The following is a 20,599-nucleotide window of genomic DNA, read 5'->3' as shown; positions in this document are numbered from 1 at the left end:
TTGGTCTACCCTTTTCGCCAGTCGGAATAAACAATCAAGAACAGAGGACCTCGCCGAATTAGAATATAGTTAATTGGTTTACCCAGCCATCAAATCGTAACCTCATTATATCCCAGATTGGTTGACCCATTTGCTTCCACTGTGACCTGTTCCAAGTGGGTTTGTCTTTTCCGCGTGACACGCACATGTATGGAGCTGTCTGATCAGATATCCTTTCCTTTTTTTTTTTTCCTAACATGCGATAGCTAGTCAGTAGCATCACGGGCCTAGCCCTTAACGACACGCAATAAATTTCGCCTTCCTCTTCTCTTCTTTTCTTCTCCAGATCCCATGTTTTCGTCGATGACCACACTAGTCTAGATAGGAATATCAGTACCTATTAGACCGGCCCGTGCCTCTTGAGTTAACTATTGTTCTTATCTTATTATTGTTCATACACGCATTTGTCAGCCCTGTAGGCCGAGTGGCAACAGGTTCTGCGGGGCGACCGGGTAAGCCGCTTAATGGTAATCGCTATGTACATTGTCGCTTTTCTACAATATCTTGATGCATTATTCTGTCGCGTACTGTTGGTTTCGTACTGCTGTCCCTAGAGCTATGACATACCGTCATTCGTGGACTAGAGGCCGGCAGCTATTTTACAGTCTCTTGTCCCTATCTCTTCCTGAGACAACTTGCTCGTATGTAGTGGCCTCTTAACAATCAATGTTCACATAAAAGTAATATGAATCGACCGAATTATTCCCACATCCCTTCAAATTCCGATCTCGTAAATACACAACCTGAAGATTCTATGTCATCCCACAGATGATAGAAAATAGTATGTGCAAGATTATTCATACACTTTCTGTTTTCAACATTGCATATACCACGGCTTATGAAACGATTAATCTTGATTTCCCTGGATGGCCCTCATTTGGAAGGTCTTTTAGGCTATATATATATATGTATGTTAGCCAAGGAAATAAATAAGCAGCTTCCAACTCACGATCTATCTGTCACATCATCAGGTAGACGAAATAAGGTCCCTAAGTATCCGTACTCCTGACCATTGACATCCTCCTCATCCTCAGCCAGGTCTCTGCATAAGGCATCATATTTTCCACCACTCTGGGCCCATTTTCTGATGTTTTGCTTCACTGTATTGAACTCGCAGTCGATAAGTCTGGATGATGTGATGAACCGAGTGATCATATCCAGTGTATCAGATCGAAGGTACGTCTCACACAATCTATCCTTCAGTTGGTAGAAAAGCACCTTATAGAATCGAGCTCGCAATCTATCTCTCTCGCTGCGAGATTCAGTGTCCAATAATAATTTATAAGACACCACCATTGGATAACGTTGGAAATCAGAGCTTGGTGGAAGTTCTTCATCAATAAACAGCAGATAATTCTTGGACCAAAGTGTTATAATCTCATGCCGCATATCCGTCAGGAAAATTTTAGCAACTGTTTTGAATTGGCCTGTTTATGTCGCTTGTATGTTGTCTTATTGATTTTATTCCTTGTCACTTTCGGTAGTCTTTGCCATACTTTCGAGAGACATTGTACAAATAATTTACAGCAGCCCTCAATTAAAGCCGGCAGCTCAATAAAATATCCCCACTAAAGCCTTGGCAGTGGGGCCCGAAAACAATCTCCGTATGTCTGCCGGTGAAGGCGATTTCGCTAAGGGCTGTATCATGTGTGAACAAATAATTTACAGCAGCCCTCAATTAAAGCCGGCAGCTCAATAAAATATCCCCACTAAAGCCTTGGCAGTGGGGCCCGAAAACAATCTCCGTATGTCTGCCGGTGAAGGCGATTTCGCTAAGGGCTGCATCTGAGGACTACGGTGAACCGAAACGAAGAATAGAAAGGACCGGAGGCGAAAGCAATCGGAGAACTGCGTTGTGGTTGATACTATTGCAATATAAAACGTCGTTGTGTGCCGAGCGGGAACCAACCCCGGACTGATGGCGGACCCACCCGCGGGGCCTCCCGAGGCCACGCCCACAAACACCCAGGAAACCACCAATTTCTCAGTCGAGGATTTCCAGCCTAGGGTGACCAATATCCCAACGCGAGTCACAAGAAAGAGAGGACGACTCAACGAGAGCTATGCTTCTGAAGAGGGCACCGGCCGGATCACCACCAGGGAGGTGTGGAAGCTTATCGACGACCTGAAGGACATCATCCACCACCAAACCGCACTCATCGAATCTACCAAAGCCGAGCTACAGGAGGTCAAACACGACCAAAACGTCTTTCACGAACAGAACCAGAAACTCCATGAAGAAGTCAAAGCCTTGAGTGCACAACTTGATACTTCCCCACCGGCGCCCTCGGCTAGATCGTGGGCTGCCGTAGCAGCCAGCTCGGGCAATGCGAACCCTCAGCCGAGCTACCAACGCCCTGACAAGGACCAGAAGTGCGTTCGGATCAGCACCCAGCGGTCATTCGTAGATCCAGAGGACAACCAGGCCAACGATGGGAACGCCTTTGGCCGATACCTCCCCACCGACTCTGCAAACTCCTACATTCGTACAGCCCTGTTGAGTGCACCAGCTACGCAAGATGCACAGGTCGCCGGGATTGGCACCACTAAAACCGGATATGTGATTCGCTTTAAGAACCAAACGTCAGCAGAGGCTGCTCGAAACAACACTGAATGGTTGAACGAACTAGGAAACAACACAAAACTGGTAAAGCCAAGGTTCGGCGTCGTCGTACACCGTACCCCAACAGAAGACTTCGATTTGGAAAATGCCAATACGGAAGCTATCACGAAGATTATGGAAGAAAACGACCTAGCAGAGCAGGGATTTCAAATCGAAGAGTTGGCTTGGCTCAAGCGGAAGGACAAAGTGCTAGGGAAATTCGCATCGCTCGGCATCTGGTTTGACTCGGCAGAGGGAGCCGAATACATCCTCAATAACGGCCTCCTTGTTGGCCAAAGACAGATCGGCAGCGTTGAACGCCGTGAAATCAAGAAAAAGAGATGCTTCCGGTGCCAACGTTTCGGACACCTGGCATGGTCGTGCAAGGAGACACCACGCTGCGGCCACTGTGCCGGCCAACACCTTCGTGAACACTGCCCATCCGGCGTACGGCCGCGATGCCTTGACTGCAGCGGTGAGCATCCAACCGGCGATCATCAGTGCCTGACCCCCGCAACTTTCAACCCCTCGCAATGTTAGAGACCAACCTACGCGTACTACAGCTGAACATCATGAAATCGGGGCCAAGGATGGAAGCGCTCATCAACGACCACCAGAGCCAGAACCTGGATATTCTCTTGATCCAGGAACCGTCGATCACTAGCTATCAAACACACGTTAATCACAGTGCATGGCGGCTATACCGACCAACTGTCGACACGGACGCAGTTCGGTTTCGTAGCCTCGTATATGTTAACCGCAACCTATCAACCTCCTCGCACCGGCAGATTCGGTGCGAACACCCAGACATTACTGCCATCAAGATTTGGACTGCCGACTCCCAAATTCTCCTGTTTTCTGTTTACCTCCCTTCTGTCCCGCTATACGCCCCCGATGAAGGATCAGCAGAACCCATGCTCACAGCAATCCAAAACACAATTTCAATCGCCCGACGGGACGACCGGCGGTCCACGACTGTTATCCTATCAGGAGATTTCAACCGCCATCACCCAATGTGGGGCGGCAACCATATTCAACCGAGATTTATCGAAGACGCATGTGAACTCATCACCTTCTTCCAAGAGCACAATTTACAAACCTGCCTGCCTCGAGGTACAGCTACCTTCTGGCCCCTTAACGACCCAGGAAAAAGCACGACTATCGATCTAACTGTAACGGACCGACCGGGCCTGCTCATCAAATGTCACCTTTACCACGAAAACTACGGGTCGGACCACCGAGCAACATATTCGGAATGGAGCCTTAAACCCTACCACAAGCCCACCGCCAAGGCGAGGAAAGCGTACGAACGAGCAGAGTGGGACAAGATCGGAGCCGAAGTGCTCCAGCGGATGGGCCCATGGAAAGAGATCAAAACGAGACCAGCTCTAGACGAAACAGTCGAACGTCTCACAGAAATCACGATATCTGCCGTGGAGAACCACACCCCAAACTGACGCCCAACCCCCTATTCCAAACGCTGGTTCACGCCAGACCTTAAAGGCCAACAGACCGAGGTCAACCGCTTACGCCGGAAATGGCAAGAGAGCTGTGCGGAATACGGACGAGATCACGCACGCTCAGGGACCCTCTTCCAAGAGATGCAGCAAAAGCGTCGAGCCTGGACCCGTACTATTGAAAAAGTCAAAAAGTCACACTGGAAACAGTTCCTAGACGGAGCTGGGGAAGGAACGCTATGGAAAGCGGCTACCTATATGAAACCGCGAGAGACCTGGGGTTGCATCCCGGCCTTGCACGTTGATTCAAACGAACTGGTGGAGAACGAGGACAAGGCACAAGCATTTCTGGACACTTTCTTCCCCAAAATGGACCAACCCCTCGAAGACCCACCAGTCCAGGCCCCGTTGGAGCTACCCTGGCCACTAATCACGGAACTGGAAATCCAGCGATCTCTTAAAGCAGCCAAAAGCTCCACGGCACCGGGCGAAGACGGTCTACCGACGCTTGTGTGGAAACACCTATGGAAGTATATAGGAAAGCTCATTACCAGAATCTTCACAGCATCAATTAAACTAGGGCACCACCCAAGACGTTGGCGGAGAGCAAAGATCGTGGTGCTGCGGAAACCTGGGAAGCCGGACTACTCGATCCCTGGGGCCTATCGCCCGATCTCACTCCTTAACACACTAGGTAAACTTCTTGAGGCAGTCATGGCTCGACGACTATCGTACCTCGCCGAGAAGCACGGCTTACTACCCGACACACAATTCGGAGGGCGACCGGGCAGGACCACTGAACAAGCCCTGCTAGTCCTTTCCAACGCGATTGACCAAGCTTGGTATAAACATGGAGTAATGACACTCATCGCGTTCGATCTGAAAGGGGCCTTCAACGGAGTCAACAAAATCAGCCTTGACGCCCGCCTCCGAGCAAAGGGAATCCCAGCCGTAGCTAGAAAGTGGATTGCAAGCTTTATGAGCGAACGCTACGCTAGCATAGGATTTGATGACTTCCGTACCGAGGTCGCCCTGCTAGTCAACGCAGGACTGGCGCAGGGCTCACCCCTCTCACCCATTCTGTTCACATTCTTCAACTCCGACCTGGTCGACCAACCAGTCACCTTTCGTGGTGGCGCATCAGCGTTCATTGATGACTACTTCCGCTGGCGAGTAGGCCGCTCAGCCGAAGAGAACCTAGCCAAAATCCAGTCAGAGGATATCCCTCGCATCGAAGCGTGGGCGCAACAGACTGGCTCCTGCTTCGCAGCTGAGAAGACCGAGCTTATCCATATCACCAGGAGAAGAAGCGAGCAACTACAAGGGCAAGTAGTCATAAACGGGAAAACTGTCAAACCATCACCCACGGCGAAGCTACTGGGTGTGATCTTCGACCATGAGTTGCGGTGGAAAGAGCATGTCCAGCAAGCCATCAAACGTGCCACCAAGGTAACCATTGCTCTGGCCGGACTGCGACATCTACGCCCAGAACAGATGCGACAAATTTACCAAGCGTGCGTCACACCAGTGGTAGACTATGCGTCAACGGTCTGGCATGACCCTCTACGTGATAAAACCCACCTGCGCCACCTAAACACAGTGCAAAGGGCCCCTCTGGTTCGTATCCTGTCGGCGTTCAGGACAGTAGCGTCCGCCACTCTAGAAGTGGAAGCACATGTCCTTCCAACACACCTCCGCCTCCGCCGCCGAGCACAATATACCATCGCGAGACTCCACACTCTACCTCGTATTCACCCTATTTGGGGTGCGCTCCTCCGAGCTCAGAGACGAAGGAACAACATTGGAAACTACGCTCGGTTCCCACTGGCGGAAGCTCTAAAGACTATGGACTTACAAAGATTGGATGAACTAGAAACGATTGACCCAAGTCCACTGCCACCGTGGCGAGCTGAACCCTTCGCGGAGATTGAGGTTGGATCGGACCGAGAAACGGCCGTGGAGCGAGCTGAAACTACACGGTCCACATCGGATATTGTTGTCTACTCAGATGCCTCTGGACGCGAGGGTCACCTAGGCGCTGCCGTTGTGGCACTCGACAGCAACTTGGAGACTGTCGAATCTCAACAGATTCAAGTAGGACCAATGGACCGCTGGTCGGTTCATGTAGCGGAGCTTATTGGCATCTTCTACGCTATCAGCACAGTGTTTAAAGTTGCCCATCAGCCCTCAGAAAGCTTAGAAAGGAGACGGAGAACAGCGACAATACTGTGCGACAGCCGATCAGCCTTGCAGGCGACTCAAAATCCGACGATCAAATCTGGACAGCGGATCATCCATGCGATCCTCCAGGCTGCCACAGAGGTCCAAACAAAAGGAATCGCGTTGCGCCTTCAATGGGTGCCAGGGCACTGCGATAACCCTGGAAATGACGCTGCAGATCAACAGGCCAAGGATGCTGCACGCCCAGGCAAGACGCACCCCTTCCGCCCACTACTCTCGAGGGAGAGCGCGCGCCTCCACGGCAATATCCTTAATCAGTGGGAGCAGGAATGGAGGTCATCCAACAAAGGTGGTCACCTACGAAAGATCGACAGCACCCTACCAGCAACTCACACGAGGAGGCTATATGGGAGCCTGCCCAGGAACCGAGCGTACTTATTAACACAGCTACGCACAGGCCACAGTTGGTTATCTACCTACGCGAAAGCCTTTCGCTTCCGCGACGACGACCGGTGCGTGTGCGGCGCACAAGAAACTGTCACCCATGTGCTGGTGGATTGTCCAGATCTGAGGGACATTCGAAGAGAGCTACGGAGGGAAGTAGGGGACGCGCTCAGTAGCGTCTCGAGTCTACTGGGAGGCTCGACCGTAGGTAAGAAAGGTAAACCAGACACCGTCTCAAGGGCAAAGACGGTCAAGGCCGTTTTGGACTTCGCCGAGGCGTCACAGCGGTTTTGGAGTCGCGCGCCACGAGGGCAGCCTAACAATGGGAACGGCAGTTAGGCCACGGCAGGCCTTGACGAGGCTCTAAGTTCGTTTTCAGGAAGCGGAACACACTACATGTACGTACGCGCGGATATATATAGTCGAGGTAGCCTGCATATCGCTTTCGAGCGAGGGGTCAGGGTAAATGATATCAACCAACCAACCAACGGCTGTATCATGTGTGAACAAATAATTTACAGCAGCCCTCAATTAAAGCCGGCAGCTCAATAAAATATCCCCACTAAAGCCTTGGCAGTGGGGCCCGAAAACAATCTCCGTATGTCTGCCGGTGAAGGCGATTTCGCTAAGGGCTGCATCTGAGGACTACGGTGAACCGAAACGAAGAATAGAAAGGACCGGAGGCGAAAGCAATCGGAGAACTGCGTTGTGGTTGATACTATTGCAATATAAAACGTCGTTGTGTGCCGAGCGGGAACCAACCCCGGACTGATGGCGGACCCACCCGCGGGGCCTCCCGAGGCCACGCCCACAAACACCCAGGAAACCACCAATTTCTCAGTCGAGGATTTCCAGCCTAGGGTGACCAATATCCCAACGCGAGTCACAAGAAAGAGAGGACGACTCAACGAGAGCTATGCTTCTGAAGAGGGCACCGGCCGGATCACCACCAGGGAGGTGTGGAAGCTTATCGACGACCTGAAGGACATCATCCACCACCAAACCGCACTCATCGAATCTACCAAAGCCGAGCTACAGGAGGTCAAACACGACCAAAACGTCTTTCACGAACAGAACCAGAAACTCCATGAAGAAGTCAAAGCCTTGAGTGCACAACTTGATACTTCCCCACCAGCGCCCTCGGCTAGATCGTGGGCTGCCGTAGCAGCCAGCTCGGGCAATGCGAACCCTCAGCCGAGCTACCAACGCCCTGACAAGGACCAGAAGTGCGTTCGGATCAGCACCCAGCGGTCATTCGTAGATCCAGAGGACAACCAGGCCAACGATGGGAACGCCTTTGGCCGATACCTCCCCACCGACTCTGCAAACTCCTACATTCGTACAGCCCTGTTGAGTGCACCAGCTACGCAAGATGCACAGGTCGCCGGGATTGGCACCACTAAAACCGGATATGTGATTCGCTTTAAGAACCAAACGTCAGCAGAGGCTGCTCGAAACAACACTGAATGGTTGAACGAACTAGGAAACAACACAAAACTGGTAAAGCCAAGGTTCGGCGTCGTCGTACACCGTACCCCAACAGAAGACTTCGATTTGGAAAATGCCAATACGGAAGCTATCACGAAGATTATGGAAGAAAACGACCTAGCAGAGCAGGGATTTCAAATCGAAGAGTTGGCTTGGCTCAAGCGGAAGGACAAAGTGCTAGGGAAATTCGCATCGCTCGGCATCTGGTTTGACTCGGCAGAGGGAGCCGAATACATCCTCAATAACGGCCTCCTTGTTGGCCAAAGACAGATCGGCAGCGTTGAACGCCGTGAAATCAAGAAAAAGAGATGCTTCTGGTGCCAACGTTTCGGACACCTGGCATGGTCGTGCAAGGAGACACCACGCTGCGGCCACTGTGCCGGCCAACACCTTTGTGAACACTGCCCATCCAGCGTACGGCCGCGATGCCTTGACTGCAGCGGTGAGCATCCAACCGGCGATCATCAGTGCCTGACCCCCGCAACTTTCAACCCCTCGCAATGTTAGAGACCAACCTACGCGTACTACAGCTGAACATCATGAAATCGGGGCCAAGGATGGAAGCGCTCATCAACGACCACCAGAGCCAGAACCTGGATATTCTCTTGATCCAGGAACCGTCGATCACTAGCTATCAAACACACGTTAATCACAGTGCATGGCGGCTATACCGACCAACTGTCGACACGGACGCAGTTCGGTTTCGTAGCCTCGTATATGTTAACCGCAACCTATCAACCTCCTCGCACCGGCAGATTCGGTGCGAACACCCAGACATTACTGCCATCAAGATTTGGACTGCCGACTCCCAAATTCTCCTGTTTTCTGTTTACCTCCCTTCTGTCCCGCTATACGCCCCCGATGAAGGATCAGCAGAACCCATGCTCACAGCAATCCAAAACACAATTTCAATCGCCCGACGGGACGACCGGCGGTCCACGACTGTTATCCTATCAGGAGATTTCAACCGCCATCACCCAATGTGGGGCGGCAACCATATTCAACCGAGATTTATCGAAGACGCATGTGAACTCATCACCTTCTTCCAAGAGCACAATTTACAAACCTGCCTGCCTCGAGGTACAGCTACCTTCTGGCCCCTTAACGACCCAGGAAAAAGCACGACTATCGATCTAACTGTAACGGACCGACCGGGCCTGCTCATCAAATGTCACCTTTACCACGAAAACTACGGGTCGGACCACCGAGCAACATATTCGGAATGGAGCCTTAAACCCTACCACAAGCCCACCGCCAAGGCGAGGAAAGCGTACGAACGAGCAGAGTGGGACAAGATCGGAGCCGAAGTGCTCCAGCGGATGGGCCCATGGAAAGAGATCAAAACGAGACCAGCTCTAGACGAAACAGTCGAACGTCTCACAGAAATCACGATATCTGCCGTGGAGAACCACACCCCAAACCGACGCCCAACCCCCTATTCCAAACGCTGGTTCACGCCAGACCTTAAAGGCCAACAGACCGAGGTCAACCGCTTACGCCGGAAATGGCAAGAGAGCTGTGCGGAATACGGACGAGATCACGCACGCTCAGGGACCCTCTTCCAAGAGATGCAGCAAAAGCGTCGAGCCTGGACCCGTACTATTGAAAAAGTCAAAAAGTCACACTGGAAACAGTTCCTAGACGGAGCTGGGGAAGGAACGCTATGGAAAGCGGCTACCTATATGAAACCGCGAGAGACCTGGGGTTGCATCCCGGCCTTGCACGTTGATTCAAACGAACTGGTGGAGAACGAGGACAAGGCACAAGCATTTCTGGACACTTTCTTCCCCAAAATGGACCAACCCCTCGAAGACCCACCAGTCCAGGCCCCGTTGGAGCTACCCTGGCCACTAATCACGGAACTGGAAATCCAGCGATCTCTTAAAGCAGCCAAAAGCTCCACGGCACCGGGCGAAGACGGTCTACCGACGCTTGTGTGGAAACACCTATGGAAGTATATAGGAAAGCTCATTACCAGAATCTTCACAGCATCAATTAAACTAGGGCACCACCCAAGACGTTGGCGGAGAGCAAAGATCGTGGTGCTGCGGAAACCTGGGAAGCCGGACTACTCGATCCCTGGGGCCTATCGCCCGATCTCACTCCTTAACACACTAGGTAAACTTCTTGAGGCAGTCATGGCTCGACGACTATCGTACCTCGCCGAGAAGCACGGCTTACTACCCGACACACAATTCGGAGGGCGACCGGGCAGGACCACTGAACAAGCCCTGCTAGTCCTTTCCAACGCGATTGACCAAGCTTGGTATAAACATGGAGTAATGACACTCATCGCGTTCGATCTGAAAGGGGCCTTCAACGGAGTCAACAAAATCAGCCTTGACGCCCGCCTCCGAGCAAAGGGAATCCCAGCCGTAGCTAGAAAGTGGATTGCAAGCTTTATGAGCGAACGCTACGCTAGCATAGGATTTGATGACTTCCGTACCGAGGTCGCCCTGCTAGTCAACGCAGGACTGGCGCAGGGCTCACCCCTCTCACCCATTCTGTTCACATTCTTCAACTCCGACCTGGTCGACCAACCAGTCACCTTTCGTGGTGGCGCATCAGCGTTCATTGATGACTACTTCCGCTGGCGAGTAGGCCGCTCAGCCGAAGAGAACCTAGCCAAAATCCAGTCAGAGGATATCCCTCGCATCGAAGCGTGGGCGCAACAGACTGGCTCCTGCTTCGCAGCTGAGAAGACCGAGCTTATCCATATCACCAGGAGAAGAAGCGAGCAACTACAAGGGCAAGTAGTCATAAACGGGAAAACTGTCAAACCATCACCCACGGCGAAGCTACTGGGTGTGATCTTCGACCATGAGTTGCGGTGGAAAGAGCATGTCCAGCAAGCCATCAAACGTGCCACCAAGGTAACCATTGCTCTGGCCGGACTGCGACATCTACGCCCAGAACAGATGCGACAAATTTACCAAGCGTGCGTCACACCAGTGGTAGACTATGCGTCAACGGTCTGGCATGACCCTCTACGTGATAAAACCCACCTGCGCCACCTAAACACAGTGCAAAGGGCCCCTCTGGTTCGTATCCTGTCGGCGTTCAGGACAGTAGCGTCCGCCACTCTAGAAGTGGAAGCACATGTCCTTCCAACACACCTCCGCCTCCGCCGCCGAGCACAATATACCATCGCGAGACTCCACACTCTACCTCGTATTCACCCTATTTGGGGTGCGCTCCTCCGAGCTCAGAGACGAAGGAACAACATTGGAAACTACGCTCGGTTCCCACTGGCGGAAGCTCTAAAGACTATGGACTTACAAAGATTGGATGAACTAGAAACGATTGACCCAAGTCCACTGCCACCGTGGCGAGCTGAACCCTTCGCGGAGATTGAGGTTGGATCGGACCGAGAAACGGCCGTGGAGCGAGCTGAAACTACACGGTCCACATCGGATATTGTTGTCTACTCAGATGCCTCTGGACGCGAGGGTCACCTAGGCGCTGCCGTTGTGGCACTCGACAGCAACTTGGAGACTGTCGAATCTCAACAGATTCAAGTAGGACCAATGGACCGCTGGTCGGTTCATGTAGCGGAGCTTATTGGCATCTTCTACGCTATCAGCACAGTGTTTAAAGTTGCCCATCAGCCCTCAGAAAGCTTAGAAAGGAGACGGAGAACAGCGACAATACTGTGCGACAGCCGATCAGCCTTGCAGGCGACTCAAAATCCGACGATCAAATCTGGACAGCGGATCATCCATGCGATCCTCCAGGCTGCCACAGAGGTCCAAACAAAAGGAATCGCGTTGCGCCTTCAATGGGTGCCAGGGCACTGCGATAACCCTGGAAATGACGCTGCAGATCAACAGGCCAAGGATGCTGCACGCCCAGGCAAGACGCACCCCTTCCGCCCACTACTCTCGAGGGAGAGCGCGCGCCTCCACGGCAATATCCTTAATCAGTGGGAGCAGGAATGGAGGTCATCCAACAAAGGTGGTCACCTACGAAAGATCGACAGCACCCTACCAGCAACTCACACGAGGAGGCTATATGGGAGCCTGCCCAGGAACCGAGCGTACTTATTAACACAGCTACGCACAGGCCACAGTTGGTTATCTACCTACGCGAAAGCCTTTCGCTTCCGCGACGACGACCGGTGCGTGTGCGGCGCACAAGAAACTGTCACCCATGTGCTGGTGGATTGTCCAGATCTGAGGGACATTCGAAGAGAGCTACGGAGGGAAGTAGGGGACGCGCTCAGTAGCGTCTCGAGTCTACTGGGAGGCTCGACCGTAGGTAAGAAAGGTAAACCAGACACCGTCTCAAGGGCAAAGACGGTCAAGGCCGTTTTGGACTTCGCCGAGGCGTCACAGCGGTTTTGGAGTCGCGCGCCACGAGGGCAGCCTAACAATGGGAACGGCAGTTAGGCCACGGCAGGCCTTGACGAGGCTCTAAGTTCGTTTTCAGGAAGCGGAACACACTACATGTACGTACGCGCGGATATATATAGTCGAGGTAGCCTGCATATCGCTTTCGAGCGAGGGGTCAGGGTAAATGATATCAACCAACCAACCAACGGCTGTATCATGTGCGGGGCTTTTGTATTGTGTGGGGCAGGTGATCCAACACCTTGTTGGGATCGGCTCGATCCGGGCCCGTATATTCAACCAAGGCATAGGAGGCAGCCATTCCCAGCTCCACTCTTGACCAATTAAGGCGAGAAACCGTTTGCATAATAGAAAATAGCAGCTCACTATACCCCCAGGACCATATGACAGTCAATGCCAATTCTCCGATGAAATTGGAAAGAGCAAATCTTGATCAGATCAGAAACTTATTTCTCAGTCTGGAGGTAATAACAGGCACTCTGTGAAAGGTATATGATTAAAAAGTGGCTTTATTAATCTGCCTCGTCTGTTTATATCTCTCATAGATGTCTTGTAGGAATCTCTTTAATCTGAGATATCCCATGCATTCAGATCGTACATTGAATTTCCTAACTTGGCCATGACATGGACAATAAATGGTCCTTTGTGAATCAATAAGCTATGTCCTATATCTCATCTCTCATCTAAAGACGCCAGTAACTCTTCCGCAGGATATGACCCCAATTCAGTTTCCAGCACCATGCCCCGCATTGAAGAAATGAGTCTTCCGCTTATCACATTGGGAAGATTCAATCTCAACGCCTCAAGCGTTTGAGCAACGCCATTAACAACCCCTGAAATTTGCCTCTCACTCTATTCATCTGGTTTGTTGAGCTCGAATTAGTGCTTAATGAAGGATATGGGAAAACTGGTGCAATGGCCGCTCTCACGGCGTGCTTTGACATTTCTTTCCAGATACCAGGTAAAGCGGTCTTGTAGCTGCGAGGGAACCTGCCTTTCCCACAAGAACAGAGTGGCTGTTGTCCAAATTCAACAGAGACAGGGATTTTGCCGCTTGTTAGGTATTCGCAAGACGGCTTATGGTTCCAATCACGACAGCGTTCGACCATGGCCGGCAATGCATGTTTCCATTGGAGGAGTTCGCTTTTATCTACTGTAATGGATAAGAAGCCCCGTTGTTTAACCGTGTTGAGTAGTGGTACCATTTTTGGAATGGTATCCAATGAAAGCGGAAGGACGGCAACGTCTAGGACGACATGCTGACAGGACATGTCCAGGCGAAGAGAAGACACGAAAATGAGCATGTGGACTCCTCCCTCCTCTGGACTATTCAATGCCAGAACATCATGACGTCGGACTCCATTCATACCTGTAGAGCATGAAAATAATGCTAAAAGCGAGTCTTTGAAATTCACGCGCACATCTCCACTTTTTGATCCAGATTTCACTTGGGTCTCTTGCGTATCATGCCCACTAAGGGAAAACATACTCGATAGATGTGGAAGCAACCATGACATCCCAGCTGCATTCATGCGACTGAGAATCGGTAGCCTGTCAAGTGACACATAGTGCGGTGTGCGAAGCTCGACAAATGTTCTCCCATGGACCATGGGATACAAACTGTCGGGACGGTCAGAAATCTCCTTCTGAGGCGGCACGGGCGCGATAAACTCAACGTATGATGGCTTTTGTGCAACCAGAGTCTTGCTTCCATTCATAGAGATTGGTGTGGGAAATTGCACTTTCTTGATTAGGGTCCCCGTGTCGAATGAGATGGAAACCTCAAATAAGGAGGATTGTATAGCTTTTACACCAGCTCCTGATTGCAGCACATTCTGTAACTGTCCTGGAAGGATATCAATATGCGCCATTATACTTTCCAGCTTTGACTGGTCGGTGGTCAGTCGTGCGTGGAACTGGGTTTGCGTTTCTTCCTTGTCAGACTCAGATGATGTTGTTGAGAAATGCTTAACATCCTCTACAGATGGACTGGAACTGATTCCCGAGAAAGACACATGTGTAGACATATTCGGGCGGTTCTTGGTGATATAAACATCTTCACTGGCAAGAGTTGACTTGCTTATAGCGAGTTCCAAGCCCAGCTTATTACCAAACGCGGCGAACGAGTAAAGGCTTTGATTAAGAGCGAAGATGACCTCGGTCGATAGGTCAACCTTCTGCAGAACCACCCACGACGGGACCACGGCAGATACGATCATGGGGGCAGTGCCATCCCAATTTCGCCTGTCTTCCTCAATCTCCAATGCAAGATCCTCAGAATATCTTTCCCCAAGCACTCTCAGATGTCCAAAGCCAGCCTGAATGTTCAGGTAGAAACTCTGAACGTCCATTTCCATGTCTCGTAAAACCATCTGTACAACCGGTCCACCCTTGCTTGATGCTCTCTCGAATAGTCGCAACTTCTCACGTGGAATAATCATTGTGACGCACAGTGATGAAGGCACATGTTCCCAATGCTGTAGCGGACACTGAGGGCTATTGACAGCCAATCGCGAAGGGAGCTCCGTATCAGGCATAGGACGCAACCCCAAAACATCCAAATAAGCAATCATCTCTGCTACATAGCTTGCACCAAATTTGATAGACGGATCGTTTAGAATCAGATTGTAAAGCTCACGCATGAAATCATCCCACACAACCATGTTTCGACGACGTATAAGGCTAAGAATCGCGACAAAACTTGACCTTGTGTAATGGGCGTATGCCTGTCTCTGCAATCTATCTTGAATACCACTGAGCCATCCTGTCGGGTTTTCATTACTGAACATTCTTTTGTAGACTTGAAACAGAAACCCGGCAAGCTCTTTAGATTCAAATGAGAGGGACGGGTTTGCGGTTTCCTTGTCGTAAATTGCCGTGCTTTTCCAGTGTAGTATGAACTGTGACTGCCTTGTGGGAGAGCCAGCTCGAGAAGTTGCTCCCGTCCAATTCTCCACTGGATTAAGGGACAGCAATAGGGCAACTGTTGGGATATCTCCAAACAAGAGATTTTTCTTAAATTCGTCCATGTTCACTTCGCGCGGCACCAATACTTCAGTTGACAAGGTAGACGTTGGTATTTGTTTCAAAAGAGCGCCGGCCGCAGTAAGCAAGTTCAAGCAGCCCAAGTGGTCCATCAGATTGGATGTGTCTATAACGTCAAATGACAAAGGGGCAACGGTGTTAGTACCCTCCGCGAAGTAGTCCCTGTTATCAAGGACCAGGGGCTGCCATGTCCGAAAACTTCGATACCACCCGGCAGAATTGCTGCTTTCATGGATTTGCATATGTTGAAAAGTGTGACAGAGGGCCATGGCATCTGTGATGACGAAGCGTAGAGTTAAATATGATGCCGACTTTCGGAGCGCCTTGGTGAATGCGCGGAATTGCTCAAAGGCCATGCTAAAGCAGGTACCCATTTTCTTGGCTTTGCTCGCATCGGTCTTCAAGGGAGAGTCTTCTGATAGCTCAGCATATGCCGTGGAAAGGTGATACCCAATGACAGGATCCGTTCCGTAGTGCAAAATGTGGCGGGAGTCGGTAGTCCCGAACATGGGGTTGCGATTCGCCCGTGTTCTTGCTTGGTTCAATTTTGATGACCCGGTCCTCCAAAATGTTTTGTATGAATTGGCGACGTCCTTCATAGCAACAAAATTCATCTGAGGAGCTGCCGATAGAAGACCGGTGTAAACCAGCTTGTCTCCCACTATGTCTCTCTGGATCTCATTCGCTTTTTTAGTACTATTGCGAAGCTTCTCCTGTTGTTTTTTAAATGATTGCCCATGCGACGGTTGGAGAGCATAAAACTTCCAGAGTTTCAAGACCTGGGAGAAGGTGTAGCTATCACAAAATCGAAGAATAGCGCCATACCTTGTCTTGTTCCATTCTGTAGCTGTGGCTGCTTCCTTGAGAAGTTTTGAGGCTTGCTTCCGAAGGGTATTTAAGGAAGCATCATCAACAATAACATGGTAATAGATGTTCCATATCCGCTCAACATTGTCGCCTCCAGTATCATCAAGTATTAGTGTGAAAAGTATGATATTTCGAGCTATAGTCATCTAGTCAGTCCATCCCCACCATGCAGGTACAGCGTGACACCTACCTATGATTTCAGGCTGAATATCACAACACGTAAAATCAATCCTGCGACCTAATTCCTATTAGAAGTTTTACCTTGGCCTAAGTGTATAGAACGTACCGTTCCCCATGCCCATATAAATAGAGAAGAGGATATTCCGCACATCACCACATCCCAGAAGCAATATATCTGCATCTTGATCAGGAGGCACTGAGCTAGTGAGATTGACGGCAGGAGTATTTCCAATAGCATAGAAAAAGGTGTCTGTCAGCAGATGCGTGGGTGTGACCATCATGGGCAATAACATCCATTGGCCGGGACGGTTGTTGTTAGTTGAAGCGATGAGATTGATGAGGGGGAAAAAAAGGAAAGAGGAAAGCTTGCCGGTGACGAGCTATCTAGCGTGCGCGCGGGGTTTAAGCGAGGCTCAGTGAATTTCCTGCGCCAAACAGGCCAAAGTAATAAAACATACTATACAGCAGGCGAGTGTTCATGTTTCATTTTCCGTGAAAAAAGAAACTCGTTTTTTCCTCTTCCGAGCTTAATGCCACTATTTTGGATATCATCTCCTTCTAGGTAGTTGGTCTCCAAGACGCCAAAGATGGAGCCCGAGGATGAGAATGAAGTTATTTTCAAGGGCGGCTACCAACCGCGTACGACATACATCAGTGCAGACGATCAGTCAGACACCTCCATTGAATACCTCCACACAGAAGAGAAAAAGCCCGTCATCAATGCCAACCTTCTCACCGAGGTGAACTATGGCCACCACGGAAGCAAAATTCCAAAGCAGCATGACATCAAAGAACAGCAGACAGAAAATATCGAAGCAACATACCCCATACCCCAACCCACTCGAATCACGTGGCCCTTTCAAGGCAGCGAATGCGAAGACGTCAAGAAATTGGAACAATTGTTGCAGCATCTTGAAGAACCGCGGTTGAATGTGCTGAGGCAGCTGAGGAATGTCTATGAGAAAAAGGGCATATCAGCCAATCGAATCAAACAATTTGGCAAACTGGTTGATTGGTCCGAGTCAGAGACAGAAAGCGAGGATGATAAGTCATGAAGGACCAGTGATTTTGTATGTAAGAACAGGAGACCTGTCTTGAATAAAGAAGCGAGCCATATAAGCAATGGAAGACAGCATATGGTAACGAAACAGCTCATACTATAGTCATAAAACTTCCGAAGTCGCCAAGGAACTGGCTTAAATCAAGATTTACTATTACCCTAAAACCCGGAAATAACCATAGGAAAAGCACTTGATGATCTCCTATCAGTGTTGCATGTGCTAATGACTTCTGACCCACGGAAGATGATGTCGGAGTACTCCGAAAACAGCCAAACGATATCATCCTAGCCAGGTTAGCTGAGCCAAAATAGAATGGCAACATGTGCACTCACACCATACACCATATCTATGCACTTATCACTTGTATCTAAGGGAAAGACCTTGGGCAAGGATTCAACCCGTGCTAGAAATTGCTTGTTACCCTTTCCTTGCATCAGGTGGAACCTCAGCACATTGTCATGCTGAAAATAGATTTCCTGTACATCAGGCTGAGCTTGTGTATTTTCATACCATTGACCCAAAGTGCATGTGGTATCCCCTTTGTAAACAAGCAGCATACCCTTGCATCTAGATCCCACATAGCAAGCTTTCAGGCTTATGACATTCTTCAAAGAGGCTTGGGAGGCAAAGCCGCCAAATGGGGAAGTATGCAAAAGATATATCATGTCAGAGTGGCGTGTTATTGGTGCGGAATGATTGGGTGTTCGGCTTGAAGAAGATTCACGTGGGCGACAGACAGTACCCATGCTAGTAAAACTGGTTATGCCTAGTGATTTGTCATAATACAGGCCTAAGATATCACCACCGCTCTCACTAAACACATTCTTTGTGTCGATCTTAGGAGGTGCAAAACATGGTCCAAGAGTAAACGTTCTCTGCTTGCTTGTTGTGACCTAGATCTCTAATTAGTACGAATTTGCGGCATGTGTATTGAACATACAATGAGATAAGGTTTCGCCAGATGGTCATCCCGGTGCCAGAAGACTGTAAGCAGGCTTAAAGTTTCTGAATTTTCCAATTGGACATGAACAGGACAGCCCTTTTGTTCTCCATACCAGTATGTCTTGGGCGAGTGTGACCGAGAGCAAAAATGAGTGCCCAGGCCAACAAGCCCCATATTGGAGCAGAACGCAGTGAGACCGTACAAGCTGAATCTATCCTTATGTAGTGGAATATATGCCATGAATCTCTGGGAATGTCGTGTGAAATCGTAATGTCGCGGCCAATTATAAAATGAGTCAGCAGAGGGAGGATATAGTTGAGCCCACTGCAGTGGGCTCACCCATAGAAAGTCATGTCCGAAATTTGATTCGGTGTGACAGTTGAGGCGTGAGATTTTCAGGGCCTGGTGTTTATCGTCAGTTTTGAACATTTGATAATTTTAAGGCCGTCTTACATCCCATTCAAGGTCCACGTGAAGTGGCGTTGTTGGCTGATGGTAGATAATATTGACAAACTCATTGTCTTTCACTGTTAGATATCCTTTGCTGGCTGGTTTGGTTTGCGTTTCTGTGAGAAAATCTATATTTCGAAGCCCATATATTCCAAGTCTGAAAATGAAAACAGTGGCAGATGAAGGCACTGACATATATTGTTGCTTTCATGTCCGTAAATTTTGTATCCGTTGTGAATGCCGCAAATATAAGTCCCGTCCAGCACACATGTGAGATAGACTGAGATATTTCCATGTAAAGACATGGTCCCACTGCGCGCAGCAGAAGAAAGAGTTGGCCATTGATTTTCTGCGGCCGAAAGTGCACACAAGCAGCGAACAGTACAAGGGGTGATGAAATCCCAGATGATGGCAATTAGTTCGGTCGGGAGACTTCGAGATCTCTCTAACAGTTCATACAATGTCGTCTTTTTGTTATCATCTTTGGAATCCAAAGACAACTTATGGATTGCTTTGGACAATGCAAGACAATCCTTGTAGATGTTCTGTGGAAGTCCAGTCCAAACTAGGGGTGTCATAGTGGTACCTAGATCACAAAGCTCATGGATACTTGGTTGATTCACCAGCGCCATCCAGCAAATGCGATGAACAGAGGGGACATTTTTGGATCTTATCCGAGGGCCATAATGTATCTGAATGTTCAGATCTTCTAGGATAATTGTCCCATCTTCTCCTCGGAAACTTATTGGCTGGGTCAAGACTGGGTGTTGATACTGGTTTGGCAAGACAACTAACACAACATCAGCAGCAGAAATAAATAAGCCCAAATGAGGCATACCTGAAAGGAAGTATGAATCCAAACAAAACCTTTCACCACATAGTAAACAATGCGGTATTCTTGTATAGTGACGGGGCAGTTTTCTTGAGGCGAACATTGTTTGGTTTTAGTGTAAACCATGAGGTGAATCAGCTCCGACTTGATGAAAGCTGAGTAAGGAACTATCGGGAAAATGGTCGGCCCGAGTGGCGAGATCAGTATACTTATATATATGGTCGACATGGCGCATACATGTATAGTTAAAAAGCACTCGTTCTATTATCAAGGTGTCTATAGGTTTCGATATATCCTTCTGATTGAATAAGACTCTTTGCCACATAGCCTCGTACAGTCCGGATTATCGACTCCCCGATTCCCCGATTCCTGAGCTACCCGCTCGTTTCACGACTTAAGAAGTGCGGAATATATTTGATCCGATTCCAGAGTACCCCTAGTCTGAGACATTCATTCTGCTCGTCTCTACGAATGCCACCTCAGTTATGTTGCATCTACACAGCGTTCATAACCAAGGCATGTGGCCCCTCGCAGATTAAGCGTCGCAATATGTGTTACAGTAGATTGATCTGAAAAAGGGCAGTGTTATCTAACTCTACTCACATCCAAATATTTATACTGGTATATAATGATAAAATAAAATTGAATCAATTGTCTAGAG

At 49.6% G+C, this 20,599-nt stretch overlaps 7 protein-coding genes across 7 annotated transcripts; 4 read left to right on the top strand and 3 right to left on the bottom strand.

Annotated features, from left to right (window-relative positions):
* Window positions 1-875: 875 nt before the first annotated feature.
* On the bottom strand, window positions 876-1,335 carry ACHE_10932S (uncharacterized protein; the record flags this gene model as incomplete). The annotated part of the gene is made up of 2 exons (XM_043284764.1): window positions 876-933; window positions 989-1,335. 2 exons carry the CDS (start codon window positions 1,333-1,335, stop codon window positions 876-878), a joined length of 405 nt encoding a protein of 134 aa, XP_043132052.1.
* Window positions 1,336-1,957: 622 nt separating this feature from the next.
* ACHE_10931A (uncharacterized protein) lies at window positions 1,958-3,181 on the top strand (the record flags this gene model as incomplete). Its single annotated transcript, XM_043284753.1, has 1 exon — window positions 1,958-3,181. The coding sequence occupies one exon, from the start codon at window positions 1,958-1,960 to the stop codon at window positions 3,179-3,181; it is 1,224 nt and encodes a 407-aa protein (XP_043132051.1).
* Window positions 3,182-4,242: 1,061 nt separating this feature from the next.
* ACHE_10930A (uncharacterized protein) lies at window positions 4,243-7,062 on the top strand (the record flags this gene model as incomplete). Its single annotated transcript, XM_043284742.1, has 1 exon — window positions 4,243-7,062. The coding sequence occupies one exon, from the start codon at window positions 4,243-4,245 to the stop codon at window positions 7,060-7,062; it is 2,820 nt and encodes a 939-aa protein (XP_043132050.1).
* A 1,649-nt stretch (window positions 7,063-8,711) lies between these two features.
* ACHE_10929A (uncharacterized protein) lies at window positions 8,712-12,599 on the top strand (the record flags this gene model as incomplete). The annotated part of the gene is made up of 1 exon (XM_043284730.1): window positions 8,712-12,599. The coding sequence occupies one exon, from the start codon at window positions 8,712-8,714 to the stop codon at window positions 12,597-12,599; it is 3,888 nt and encodes a 1,295-aa protein (XP_043132049.1).
* Window positions 12,600-13,354: 755 nt separating this feature from the next.
* ACHE_10928S (DUF4470 domain-containing protein) lies at window positions 13,355-16,933 on the bottom strand (the record flags this gene model as incomplete). The annotated part of the gene is made up of 3 exons (XM_043284719.1): window positions 13,355-16,608; window positions 16,663-16,710; window positions 16,759-16,933. The coding sequence occupies 3 exons, from the start codon at window positions 16,931-16,933 to the stop codon at window positions 13,355-13,357; spliced, it is 3,477 nt and encodes a 1,158-aa protein (XP_043132048.1).
* A 306-nt stretch (window positions 16,934-17,239) lies between these two features.
* ACHE_10927A (uncharacterized protein) lies at window positions 17,240-17,707 on the top strand (the record flags this gene model as incomplete). Its single annotated transcript, XM_043284708.1, has 1 exon — window positions 17,240-17,707. One exon carries the CDS (start codon window positions 17,240-17,242, stop codon window positions 17,705-17,707), a length of 468 nt encoding a protein of 155 aa, XP_043132047.1.
* A 164-nt stretch (window positions 17,708-17,871) lies between these two features.
* On the bottom strand, window positions 17,872-19,301 carry ACHE_10926S (uncharacterized protein; the record flags this gene model as incomplete). The annotated part of the gene is made up of 4 exons (XM_043284697.1): window positions 17,872-17,997; window positions 18,046-18,606; window positions 18,654-19,058; window positions 19,110-19,301. 4 exons carry the CDS (start codon window positions 19,299-19,301, stop codon window positions 17,872-17,874), a joined length of 1,284 nt encoding a protein of 427 aa, XP_043132046.1.
* Window positions 19,302-20,599: the final 1,298 nt, after the last annotated feature.

The sequence above is a fragment of the Aspergillus chevalieri genome, chromosome 1 (genome assembly GCF_016861735.1).
Source record: "Aspergillus chevalieri M1 DNA, chromosome 1, nearly complete sequence".
Lineage (NCBI taxonomy): Eukaryota > Fungi > Ascomycota > Eurotiomycetes > Eurotiales > Aspergillaceae > Aspergillus > Aspergillus chevalieri.
The sequence above is the reverse complement of the archived record's forward strand: the minus strand, read 5'-3'. Positions and strand labels throughout refer to the sequence as shown.